The 14,022-nt window shown below is 44.2% G+C and overlaps 1 protein-coding gene across 6 annotated transcripts in view; it reads right to left on the reverse strand.

Annotated features, from left to right (window-relative positions):
* Nucleotides 1-14,022, reverse strand: part of TBC1D1 (TBC1 domain family member 1) — a 134,290-nt gene that overhangs the window by 67,435 nt on the left and 52,833 nt on the right. For all 6 annotated transcript variants that reach the window (XM_048509575.1, XM_048509580.1, XM_048509579.1 and 3 more), the window contains 2 exons: nt 11,294-11,827; nt 5,112-5,201 (listed from right to left, as the gene is read on the reverse strand). In XM_048509575.1, coding sequence (XP_048365532.1) covers nt 5,112-5,201; nt 11,294-11,827 — 624 coding nt within the window. The remainder of the gene's footprint in view (nt 1-5,111; nt 5,202-11,293; nt 11,828-14,022) is intronic.

The following is a 14,022-nucleotide window of genomic DNA, read 5'->3' on the forward strand; positions in this document are numbered from 1 at the left end:
GGCTCTGGGTACACCACCTGTAGCGCACCCATGCCATGGAGTTCACGCACTACCACCACTATCTTAGAAGGGTTTGCCAGCTCCCATGTTGGGGATATACCTGCTGGATATTATCTTGTGGCCAGAGACCTGAGGGAGAGCAAAGGTTGGGAAGGGGTGGGACTTTCAATGGGGTGTAATGTCATGGAGTCCACCTTCCAAAACGGCCATTTTCTTGAGGTAAACTGATCTCTGTTGCCTGGAGCTCTAATAACAGTGTGAGATCTCCAGTCACCACCTAGACGCTGGCAACCCTAAATCTCAGCATGGCAGCTAAGTAAACCAGCATTTCTCAGATCTTTCATTTTAATTCTCTGATATTCTTGGATTTTACATATCGTTCTTTTTCCCCCAGTGATTCAATACTGGAAATTCCAGCTAAAAATTAATAAAATATCCTAGGAGTCCGCAAGATGCAGTCATTACAGTGTCAGACTAGGATCTGGGAGACCCAATTTCAAATCCCCACTCTGTCATGGTGACCTCGGGCCAGTCACACACACTCACAGCCTAACCTACTCCACAGTCTTGGATTGCCACCATAAAGTACTGGCTTAGACTACACTTTAGATCATCTACTGAAGTGACATAGGCGTAAACCAACTTTTAAAAGAGAAGTTTCCATTTTGCTGGTTCCAAAGTCATTGAAAGGACAAAAGAATCAAGACTATGAGAGGAGTTGAATTTGGATAGTGTTAAGAGATTGGCAGTGAATTATGCATTTTAACCAAATCAAAGGAAGAGATTGAGGGACATCCCGAGGCATCACTTTTTTTTTACCCAACAAAGAGGCTCTGTATGCTCCCCCGCTACCTTATGGAATACAGCCACGCATATAGAGAGCCAAATATCTCACATCTCTGTCAATAAATGCTATTAAGCAACGTACGTTTATTTATGTTAGAAGCGTCTTAATAGTTTTCCATCAGCAATGGTACACCTCTAGGAGATACCTTCAGATCCCCAAACCTTAACAGAGAACTATGCCGTTGTGGCTGTGGATCTCCTGAAACCATATCCCACATATTCTCCCTTCACTAGCAGCTTGTAGCCTGCGTATGATTTTAATTTTATCCTTTGCTGCTTCCAAAGAGCTTCATTATTCTAGAATTCCAGACCACTTTCGTTTTTTGCTGAGTGACTGTAGTCCGATGGTGGTGAACCTTTGGCACTCAGATGTTATAGTTCTAGAATTCCCATCCCAGCCCCTGCCAGCATTGCCCGATTGGCCGTGCTGGTAGGGGCCTGATGAGGGTATGAATCCACTAACCTAAGGAGATACAAGAACCTTTCCCTGCTACTATAATCCATCGATTACCTTGGCAGTGATGTGGCCCCAAAGTTTTTGGAAAACATTTTTTAAATATCAATATTTAAATGTCTAAAGGTAAATAATCTTTTATGCCATTAAAGGTTAAGCTGTAACTGTAACCTACCCCACAGGGTTTTGTGAAGGCAAAATGGAGGAAAGGAATAGGATGTATATGTACTCTGAGCTCCACAGAGGGCAGGCTGGATAAAAAATATACTAAATAAATAAAACACACAAGCTTGTGTTAAATATAAATACTGCCCCTGAGGGAACAGGTTTTAAGACCCATCTCACCTTGGAATAGAACCTCTCAAGGTCTCCTCAGAAGAGAAGTAGGAGGAAAAATAGCACCATTATCTACAGTTACTACAGAAACAGATTCTAAGCTTGGCCTCTGAGGAAGGAAGCTGACTGTGCCAGGGTGAGTCCTTCCTCAAGGGAGGGTGAACTGAGCAGACATCTTTTCCCCCATTGGATGGGCCGCTAGTTAAGCAATTAAGTTAACTGGGAGAGGGAGATGGATCATTACATTTGGAATTTGTTTCCTGTTGATCTAAGCAAGCCAGCATTTGACCTTAACAGCAAGCTGCTAAGTGCTGACACAGGAATTGGTCTCAACGAAGTTTTTTTTCTGTGTGTGTAAAGTGCCATAAAGTTGCGGTCTATGCGGAACATAAGGGGTGATGTGGTCCTGCAGGCATGAGGGCCCCATGCCATGTAAGGCCTTAAAGGTCAATACCAACACCTTGAAAACGATCCGGAACTCCACTGAAAGCCAGTGTAGGCAGCACAGCATGGGGGTGATATGATCTAAACAACCCGTCAAAAGCCGAGCCGCCGCATTCTGTACCAGCTTCAACTGCGGATGAGGATCAGTCGCAAGGAAGGCCCGCGTGAAGCGGGGTGCAGTAATCCAGCCTAGGAATTGACCCTCACATGGATCCACAGTGGCCCGGAGTGGGACTGGGAGAGATAGAGGAGACGGCCGCCCGGGCCTGGCGAGAAGATGGAAACGCAACCCTGGGTAACATGGGCCACCCTGGCCCTCCATGCGGTAGTGAAAGTCCAGGAGCCAGACCCCCCGGGCTGCGAGGCCAGGAGGACAATGTCGGGGGGCCAGCGTGACCCCCTTCCAAAGAGCAAGGTGGCTGAAAGTAGGAAAGTAGACACAAGAGAGATGCAGCAGAGCAAAGGGGCTTCACCAGTTAGAAGTGGGTCTCTTGTTGGACAATACTCTTTGAGAACAGCCACTTTGAATAGTAAATGCACTCTGAATATATGGGGTAGCTCAGACTTGTTATGGGTTCCTATGTCAAGCAAGGAGCCTATATAAGAAGCAGGTAGAGGATGCTTTAGTAAAATAGATTATTCTTTTAAAAATTAAAATGGCAGTAATTCATCAAGAATCAGGATAGAAACTGTGGATATAACCGTTTCAAATCTTTAAAGATTATGACTTTAGGTCTTGTTACTTCATACTCATTGATCTTAAATGTTGCCGAATCTCTTTTTGTAAATTAAGTACCTAGCTGCTCACAAAAGTAAGAATTAAGAATATAAATGTAGCACTTTCAATAATCTAATGGTAAGATTTGTTCTTATGTTCTTATACGTGTGATTGGTGTTTGGAATATGCTGCCACAGGAAGTGAGTGATATTACTAACCTGGATAGCTTTAAAAGGGGGGCTTGGACAGATTTATGGAGAGAGAGTCAGTTTATGGCTACCAATCTTGATCCTCTTTGATCTAGGAATTTACGATGCCTTAACAGTCCAGGTGCTCGGGAGCAACAGCCGCAGAAGACCATTGCTTTCACATCCTACATGTGAACTCCCAAAGGCACCTGGTGGGCCACTGCGAGTAGCAGAGAGCTGGACTAGATGGACTCTGGTCTGATCCAGCTGGCTTGTTCTTATGTTCTTATGTTCTTATGACCATACAGCCCGGAAACCGCACAATACCCCATCTTCACTGTATCTTTCCACAAGGGCTCTTCCTTCCAGCCCACTGCTTATCTTTCCACAAGGGGCTCTAGCTGAAACATCTGATTTTTGCCACCGGCTTGGAAAAAGGAATCTGCTTAGCAGAGCAAAGATGTCACAAGAGCTCTGAAGAAGAACTGAACACCCCTCTCCCGATGTGTTTCTTTTTGCCACCGTAATCCGTTAATTTGGGTGCATGTGGTTTCCGGGCTGTATGGCGCGTGTTCTGTAACATTCTCTCCCTGATGTTTACATGCCATCTGTGGCTGGCATCTTCAGGAGGATCCCCTCTCTGAAGATGCCAGCCACAGAATGAAGCCCGATCAGGAAAGAATGCTGCTAAGTAGCAACCCCTTATCCAGCTCCACAGCATAAATGATCTGCCCGTGAAAGCCTTGACTTGGAAAAGGAGATCTATAGCAGGCAAAATCTCCACAGTGAATTATTTTAATTGGGTTTGTAGAGGGTGGAGGGAGGTGGAAAAGTAATGTAAATATAGCTTAGCTAAGATTCCCTTGTCTTTTATTATTTTAGTTCAGCGGCTGTCCAGAGTAACTCATAATTCAAGCGTAAATCAAAATTGTAAACAAGTCCCCCTCTTGCCTTTGTTCTTTCCCTCTCTGAAATTATAAAACTTGGAGAATGCTGCCACAGGAGGTGGTGATGGCCACTAACCTGGATAGCTTTAAAAGGGGCTTGGACAGATTTATGGAGGAGAAGTCGATCTCTGGCTACCAATCTTGATCCTCTTTGATCTGAAGTTACCAAATGCCTTGCTGATCAATTCAGGTGCCGGGAGCAACAGCCCTTGAGAAGGCCATTGCTTTCACATTCTGCATGTAAGGCTCCAATAATAGCTTACCCTGGTAGGCCACTCTGAGTAGTAGCAGAGAGCTGGACTAGATGGACTCTGGTCTGATCCAGCTGGCTTGTTCTTATGTTCTTCTTATGATTTGCCAGTTTAGAACAGGCCCAAAGAACTGCACAAGCAGTTCAACATATTGCCACACAGGACTTTGGGAATGGTATTTCTAACCAACAACCCATGCCATGCAACACAGACATTTTTGAACTAAAAGCAGTTTCAAGTGCATTTTGTTTTATAGCATCCAGGTCTGCTATTCAAACAAACAAATAAAAAAATTGGATGCCCAAGATCTTGTGTGTTACTAAAGAAGTTATTTGAATCCCAATACTTTAAAGAGATGTTATCTGAATCCCAATACTTGTAATTTAAAATCTGAAAAAACATGAACAAAGCAGCTGATTTAATGGGACTGTTAGAAATTATCCAGTGTTACCAGAAATCACTGGATGATTTTAAACACATGAAGTGACCTATTTAATGTCTTGAACAAATGAATGTGTGAAATTCTGGGCTAGCAAAAACTAATTTAACTCATTCTGCTTCTAGACTGCTACTGTTCTATGCTCTGAAATTATGTGATAATCCTCTCTAATTCATAAAAAGTTACACCTGGAAAGTATTTGCTATCTGGAAAGAGATTCAGAGACGAAAATGATGAAAACTGGGGTGCCAATGTGGTTTTAGAGCAGGCTGTATGGCCGTGTTCTAGCAGCATTCTCTCCTGACGTTCCACCTGCATCTGTGGCTGGCATCTTCAGAGGAAAGCCTTTAACAATACAACAATCAAAACTGACTACCCAAAACAACATCAGAATGTGGATACAAACACAGAAATGAGTGTGAAAATAAGCAATGCTCAATCAACCGATATATTGACAGAGAAGTGAAGGAGAAATTAAATCTTGGTACCTGAGAGCAAAAGGAAATTTCTTTAAAGCTTTTCTCAATGGCTACTTTTTTGGTGTCAGGACTGATAATGTAAACTTCAGACTGGCCAATCTGAAAAGGACAACAAGACAACATTAATCAGGTGCTGGTTTCAAAATCCAAACAATTAGTATATTGCATACAGAGGTGGGATCCAACCAGTCCTCACGACTTCTCTAGAAGTGGTTACTAATTTTTTCTGAGTGCCGAGAAGGGGTTACTAAAGCAACCTCCCTGCCCAAAAAGGACTGGAGGTGCGTGTGTGCGGCGGCGCTAATGTTTGAATCCCACCACCATTGGAACCTGTTATTAAAATTTTTGGATCCCACCACTGATTACATACGTTGAGGATTTATTTTACATTGGGAGTGTACTGAAAGCATCTGAAAGCCTCTCTCTGCCAGGTAAGTTTCCCCAGGAAGCGTTTGCTTTAACACCGCCACTCTTGGATGTATGACAGATGGCAAATAAATACTAAAATAGATAAAGCACAGTACACATTTTGCATGAGAGAGGATTGAGAGAGCTCTGAATGCCCATCTGTTTGAGTGTAAGCCTTCCACTGAAGTGAAAAGGGTTCTACATGCACATCAGAGCACTCGCAGAGGTGCAGGGTGAAGCAATACAATCTATGGTGAACAAATTTGTAATAAGTATTTTCTACTTAGCATTCACAGGTTTTTCTCAAGTTAACTGGTACAGTGGAACCTATGGTTTTAGTTAGTAATCCATCCGAAAAAAATGCGATGATGAAACTGAAATGGAATTGAAAGCCGGGGAACAGAACCTTTTCCACTAGGAATCAATGTAAATCCAATTAATCCGTTCTAGGCACTCCAAAAACCTTACCAAGAAGCACATTTTTGGTGAATAAAACATAGTGCTTAATGCACCGAAAACAGTAACAAGCAATAGCTTACTAGGACCAGCTTCGGAGCCAGTGGACCAATGTACGCACCAAGAAAGCTGTCAAAGTGAAGGTCTGTTTCTGAAGCGCCTCTTTAAAGTTTGTCTGAAATGGGAATAGAGACATTGTCATTAAGCAAGTTACGGAACACAGCCATGGCATAGCTTTGTCCAGGTGATTTTTCTCCACAAACCCCTGCACCTTACTGCAAATCAATGAAAGCAGAGACAAAATTTTCACTATGAAAAAAAAGCAGATGAAAAGCAGAGGCGATTGATGAAACTGAGAGGTATTAAGAAACCGAGGTTCCACTGTATATTGGAGCAATTTTCCAGTGCTGCTATATGCCTATAGGAAACTTAGACCAGGTTAAACGTTGAGGGTCGCGTAATCTGCCATTAAGCCATAAAGGCATTACTTGATAGATTGTAGGTGCAAATTTCCAAGGCATGCTCCTAGAAAAAAGAATAAGAAGCATGAATGAGACGAATCATTGATTGCAAGAGCTCAAAATGCTATGCAAAGTGCACTCCATCAGGATCCAAAGCTGGGCTGCACTTCTGCAATCACAGACTTTGGAATATCCAAAATGAAGGCAAACAGCTATATAAGGAAGTGCTTTGAAGAAGGATGCTTGAACTTTAGCCATTACCTCGTACTCTGAAAAGCGGAACTTCAAAGGGGAAGTCCACTGAGTCAGTAGTATGCCGCTATTGTCCTGTCCATTCTTAATCGGAAGCTTTTGAATGAATGAATGACCAGTTTAAAATGAGCGGTCTCCACAATTCAGACCTTTCATATATGACTTGGTGGCTGCGGAAAATACTGTTACGTGCAGATTGCTTCACATGAGAAGCAAATCACATCCAGGGAATTTGGCAGAGAACATAATACTCTTTGATCTAGGCAGCAACAGCAGGCAGTGATACCTGACTAAAACCAGACTAAGATGTAACAGATAGTGATTGTTTTTTAAACAAATTAGATCAGGGGAAGGCAGATTGTGATCAACTGGTAGTCACTGGCCTGAGCTATGGTAGGTTTCCTAATGCTCCTGGCTCAGGAGACACAGGAAGACTCTACAGCCTAGTATTCCTGGTCTCTAGGAACAACTTTAGGTATTTATTGAGAGGAGGCTTTCCGCGGCGGAATCACTGGAGTTGCTGTGTGGTTTCGGATGCATTATGGCGTGTTCTAGCAGCATTCTCTCCTGACGTTTAGCCTGCATCTGTGGCTGGCATCTTCAGAGGATCTCCTCTGAGAGATGCCAATACAAATACAGCCAGCGTCGAAGCCTTTTTTACTAAGGAACAATACCATACATTCTGTTTCCTTATTTCAGAGGCTCCACCCACAACTGCTTTCTTTTGTAAAGTGTTCTCTTACCATCTTGTTTACCGGGAACTTCTTGCCCTAATGCCATGGTAGCCAATACTAGTTGGCAGTACTGAAGTTATATCTCTTCAGGAAAGGCACCCAAATAAGAATGTGACACTAATTGCTACTGTTTAAAAATTGTAAAATGGGATGAATTAATTAAACTATCTCTCATCCTTATTCTTCATCCATAAGATGATAGATCTTTGGTCTTTGTGTGACATTTTCATGGTCTGATCTAGGACTCTTTGCTATGCAAGCAACTCAGATATGAATTTGTGATCGTCCAGGCAAATATACCAGTGAACAGCTCATGCCATACAGCAGATAGTGGTGACCAACTTTGCACAAGGGGAACCTTTTCCCGCCAGTTCGACTTTGGACCCCAGACCTCTGGCAAAAGAAAAAATTAAGCTTCTATCCAAATCCTACAGTCTGTTCGGGCCAGCTGCAGAGCCCCAAAACAGATGTGACAAAGATCATGGATTTCTGTAGGGTTGCCAGCCTCCAGGTGGGGCCTGGAGATCTCCCTGAATTGCTACTGATCTCCAGACTGCAAAGATCAGTTCTCCTGGAGAAACTGACCGATCCTGAGAGTGGGATTGCGGCATTATCTCTTGCTGAGGTCCATCTCCTCCCCAAATCCTCCCCTTCCAAGGCTTCACCCCCAAATCTCCACAACCTGGAGTTGGCAACCCAAAACTGCAGCCACGCGGACGGCCCCAATTCCAGAATGGGGCCCGGCATGTAGGGGAGATGAAGGGGTGGTAGTTCCTTAGCTATGGGTTGGTATGCAGAAGGTCCCATGTACAATCTTGGCATCTCCAGTTCAAAGGGTCGGCTAAGCTCAGGAAGTTGGGAACTACTGCGGCTCTCAGATGTTCAGGACTTCTGATTCCCACAATTCCCATCAGCCTCTGTCAGCATGGCCCAATTGGCCATGCTGAGTAGGAAGCTGATAAGGGGAAGTTCCTGAACATCTGGAGAGCCGCAGGTTCCCTACCCCTGGGCTAGCTGCTAGCAGGTGGTGTGAATAATCTCTACCTGTGGCTCCGGACAGCTGCTGCTAGTCTGAGTAGGCAGTAATGACCCTGGTAGACTGAATATAAGGCAGCTTTATGCATTCGTGTGTTTAAATCTTCAATCCTCTGGACAGTTTTGGTTAAGCAAACTCAAACTCCCTGTGCTTTTAGCATTTACGAGAAAAAAGAAGGGCTTTAGGGGACATTTTTTTCCTCTTGAAAGCTCTAAGACCCACAGAAGAATCATTGCCGTTAATGAAACCAAGAAGGAACTGAAGAGTAAAAGCCCGTTTCTTGTTTGGCCTATGATAGCCACTTTGATTCAGAAAAACATATCCACTGTTTCGGGGGAGGGAGGCTCCAGCCATAAAAAAGGGGGCATGAGCTAGGAGAAGGTGTTTATGGCAATGGATCTGTGAGAACGTGGAAGGTTTGCAGACAGCCAATCTGGGGGTGTTACAAGCGGAAGACTGATGCATTTTCAGATCTTGAGAGTCAAACAGTAAAGCTCACTGCTGCAGGGACCCGTGGGAGCTGGCTGAAGGGGATATGGCCAGCCAATGGAAGTCAAGCATTCAGAGAACCGAATGCACTTTACCCTTCCTGTGGCCAGGCGTCTTTCTCCTGACTTTCTCCTTCCAACACTAAGGAGCTTTTGGAGGTTTGTAATTAGGAGGTAGTGGTGGCCAGGTTCTCTATTGAGGCCCCCAAATCCTCAAGAGGGTTTTGGGGGATAGAGCAAGAATATGGGGGAGTATGAGATTCCTTCATATGACACCAGCCCACTGGATAAATCTGGCTAATTCCCTGCTCGGTGGCTTGTTGCATGTAATGGGAGGAGAAAGAAGAAGAGACGGGTCTCAGTGGGGCTGGAATGTTACAGACTGCACAGTTTTCATTTTACAGATGGAAAAGAGAGATCTGTTATCTTCATCTCTGCATTTTGGCCCTGTGTCATAATGGTGACAAGGGTGATTAAGAAAAAAAAACTTTTTAAAAAGAGAAAAAGCTCATGCTCATATACAACTGCTGACAACTTCCATTTTTGTCAGTCCTAGCTGTGTGGGTGCAGGCTGCAGTTCCTGAGCTGTAAACATCAGCAGAAGGTTGTTTTTTTTAATTACTTCACCTCTGTTTAAAGAAGGGCACATCAAAAGTGGAAATGGCTGGTACTAAATGAGTGTGGCTGAGGAAGACGGGTAAGCCTGCTAGATTAACACTCCATAAGAGAAATTCTAGTTTTAATCCTAACCCTAAAAGGGCCGATATGGCGTTCATAGGTCTATGGTGCCCAACAGTCTATTTCCTGGGACCCATCCACTTCCTCTCCAAAGCACCCCTTTCCATAAACAAAGCGCCAGTCCTGCTTTTCCTTGACTTAGTGAAGTTAGTGAAGTAACATCAGATCTAAATATACCAACTTACATTTTTTCTTCCAATCTGGGCTGCCTGATCTGACTAGGTTATCTCTATTGTTAAACAACTCGGACCCCGGTCTTTGTGAAGAGATCGTCAATTTCATTGCAGAGATAGTTGAGAATTCTCAGTAGAACATATTTGTTGTGCTCCCCATGGGACCTTTAATCTATCATGTATTCATGCAATTGTTCCCGATTTATGTAACTCTTTCTGACTATGCCAATAAAGGCTTATGTATGTATGTATGTATGTATGTATGTATGTATGTATGTATGTATGTATGTATGTATGTATGTATGTATGTATGAATGACTTAGTGAAGTTTTAGGTACATCAGAAAACCCAAGAATCGTCTTTGGGTCTGTAGGAACAGCTCATTTGGAAATAGTTGTCCCCTGTACAGGAGGACATTGGGCTTGGAACCTGCCGGAATTTGAAGCTGATCCTGCCTCCCAAAACATTTTGGGGGACTGCCCCACTAGCTTTTCCTCAAAATTCCAAAAGTGCTCAGAAGCACAGCTAGCAATGGACAGAAACTGGATTACCACTGCAATCTTGACTGTCTACTGCAAGGGCAATTTCACACACCTCCGTGTTAGCTACTGGACTCCATGGAAAACCACAATGATGTGGAAGCAGTTCAGGACTCCAAAGATACAGCAAGCAGCTGAAGGGGGCCATTCAGGTCAGGGCAACGACAGGGCATCGGGGCGGCTGCGTTGTCACCGCCCCTGTAGTGGGGAGTGCCGGGGGATCCCGCGTTACTTGAGGAGAGTAGCGTGGGGCTTAAGGTAAGTGGGGAAAGGGCCACAGTGGAGGGAGAACTTAACTCCATATCCCTCTTCCATGATCCTGACCCAAATCTGGAATTTTTTTGTACATAAAGGAATTAATTCACAGAAAAACGCCACATTTTATTGGGCTGCTAGCTGTCCAACTATTGTTATTATTGTTCATTATTAAATATAATGAAAACCGTAGCTTTTTCTTTATAATGGAACGAGTGGTCATGATGCATTTGATATATGTCCAACTACATTAGCTACAACTGTTCTCCTCTCCAGCCTTGCCTCATTTGGACTATTCAAGATCACCCTGTCCTGGCTGATCATGCAGCTACTTTTATACCAAGCTTATAAACTTGCCCCACTACATGAAATGCAGCCAAACAGTCACATGGGGGTCTGGAATGGCAAAAGTGGCGGCGATGGCGGCAATTAAGGACCTAGCTAAACAAAACAATGTGGCCGGCATGGAAACTCACAAACGGCGAAGGCCTGTTTGACTCTAAACAGAAACCATGTTGGCATATATAAACATAAACATACAGTTAACTCAACTACACTGGGTCATCTAGTTAACACCCTCAAGTTCTAACTACCCGTTTCATTTTCCTGGTTCGCCAGAGATCAGAAAAGCTAGCAAACACAATGTTTTACCGTGAACAACATGATCCGGTTCCCTGCAATATCCGTTGGCTGCACCACATTTTGCCCGTGGATAAATTGACTACTCAAGTTCAGAGAAACACCCTCTTCATCAAAGGATCTGGCAAAGCTGTGACTCCTCAGGCCCCTGGATTGCAAATCTTTCTTGAAGGATAAAGAACGCAGCCCAGGCTGAGAGTAGGATTTCCTCATGGGCCTTTTCTCCTGTTCTTCATTTACCAAGGGTTGAAAGACGGACCGGAATTTATCACCGATGGAAAATCCTCCAGAGTGGTTGGCAGTTTCATGTTGTTGGGAGAAGGAACTAGAATCCAAGGTTTTGGTACAACTAACGTCGTTGAATTTTTCAATACATTCATCGATGAGTGCAGGAGGTGCGTTTTTGTGCGCGACAGTCACTCGGCCGCAGAACAGCACCTCAAATTTTTTGCTAAAAGGATCTTCAACATCTGAAAGGTTATTCTGAAACTCTTCTTGACGTGCAATTTTCCCAGCTTGTCTGATGGTGTTTATGATCTCAGGCACCTGTAAGGAAATAGCATATCATCAGTAAGGTTGCCACCTTTGGGTTAGGAAATACCTGAAGATTTTGTGGGTGGGGCCTGGGGAGGGCAAGGTTTAGGGAGGGGAGGGACCTCAGCAAGGTGTAATGCCATAAAGCCCACCCTCCAAAGCAGCCATTTTCTCCAGGTCAACTATAATGTTTGGAGGTCAACTAGAATGGTGTGAGATCTCCAGGTTCTACCTGGAGGTTGGCAACCCCAATCATCAGCCAGTCATTCAAGACAAATGGAATGGAAAAGGGGGAGGCAGAAAGTGTTATATGCATCAGTCTTATTTCATGTAAGTATCAGTACAAATTAACTGAAAGTGGTCTGTACATGCCATCACAGACCTAACTCCACACATTAAACTTTTACAGCATTCAGCGGTCATATTTTTCAGTGGATTCAGTCCACGCATGCATTAGTTGATCAAATGTTGGGGAATCCAGTGTTGGCACTCATACTTGTGCACGAACTTGCTCAGGAATACAGAAACCAGGGTCCAAAGGGATATGCAGGGTGTCCTATGTGCATTTTCTTGCCCTTTGTTCTCCCATTGTCGCCCTCCACAGTTGTTCCCAAAAGGCCAGGGATTCTCCTGCACGTCATTCAACGTGGCATGAGAGAGTTGCAGCCGGAATGAGAAAGCAGCAAGCCCACTACAGATGCAAAGTGACAGGCAGCCCCATCCAAAAGGCCGTGGGCCTGGAGGCAGTGATGTGGCCACGCCTGCCTGCTGTTCCCAAGGAAGCTGTTCAACGGTGTGGGGGGGCTAAAAACGCAAAAAAGCTTTCCTGCAACTGGAAATCCCCCCTTGGGCTTAATGGACTCATGCTGCGAAAAAGAACGCGAACGTCCAAAGCCCTGGCTGCTGGCACAACAGGGGCAGCGGCCAGGTGGAATCTGACTAGCATTGGCTCCTCCCCTGACCACGCCCCCAGACTGCCCCTGCTATGCCACTGCTGCCGGTGGGAGCACAGGCACACTGGAGCAGTGTTCAGTGCTGCTTCCCACCAACATGGAAGACCACAACAGGCACCCACCGGCAGATCCTTCCCTTCACCAGCACGGCTTCATGCCACTCTAGCAGTGGATCCCCCCCTCCTTTGGATGGGGCTGTTAGATGCACACAAGAGAGAACTTTGGCCCTAATCAGAACACACAGCCATGCATAAGTGGGCAGGCAGCTACAAAAAGAGTCCCAGCCAATTATGAGTTGACTGAATATAATCTATATAAGCAAAGTCAACATGGTTTCTCAAATGTAAACATTTCACTTTTCTGTAAAGAAAGGTGAAGTCCAATATTACTTTGTGGCTTAGCAGCCAATGCCCATGGGCCCTCACTAGGTCATGCCACCTAACCATGTAAACAACAGCCACGTGAAAAACTGTTATTATCAGGCCAGGTCACTTTGGAGACACTATGAGAAAAATCCTAAGCAAGTCCATTTGGAAATTAGTTCAGTTTTAGTCAGTGGGGCTTACTCCCAGGAAGGTGTTCCACAGCTCAAAGGTAGCATTTAAATTGGGACAGATGTCTTAAGGAGACACATCTTGATTCAAGCCATTACTAGTCTGTATAACAAGTTTCTACAAACTTTTAATAGAAATGTTTGATTATACCTGATATTACAATGAACAAGCATGCTAATTGTTCAGAAAAATCAGAAAGCGCAGAAGTGGAACATAGGCCTTCTACACTAGATAACCATCTCCCTACGCAAACAGATAAATGGCACCCCAAATATATCAAAGGAACCCCATCTGACCAACCATCTCTGACTTTATGTGGCCATTTAGTTCCTTTTTTCAAAGAGCAGAAATGAAATTAATGTATAACGGTAATAAGAGGACTTATCCTGGGATTTAACGATTATCTCTGTGAGGTCATTTTAGGGGTAACAGCCGCATCTCCTAAGCATTAGTCATAAGCCTGCAAGAAGGAAACCAGAGTGATCCAAAAACGAATCAGGAAGTATTACTTCATCATCTGCGCAGGATGCGTGACTCAGTTTGGTTGAACTTTGAACTAACACTCTGGAATAAAAACAGTCGAAGCTCAAGGAGGTATCCAGCCGTTGCCTTCTGTGTCGGTAGCTACAAAAAAGGCATTGTTTGCATCAGCGGCCAGGTTGGCATGAGTAATGCCTTTACCTCTACTTAATGATGTCAC

Source organism: Sphaerodactylus townsendi, linkage group LG10, assembly GCF_021028975.2.
Source record: "Sphaerodactylus townsendi isolate TG3544 linkage group LG10, MPM_Stown_v2.3, whole genome shotgun sequence".
Classification (NCBI taxonomy): domain Eukaryota; kingdom Metazoa; phylum Chordata; class Lepidosauria; order Squamata; family Sphaerodactylidae; genus Sphaerodactylus; species Sphaerodactylus townsendi.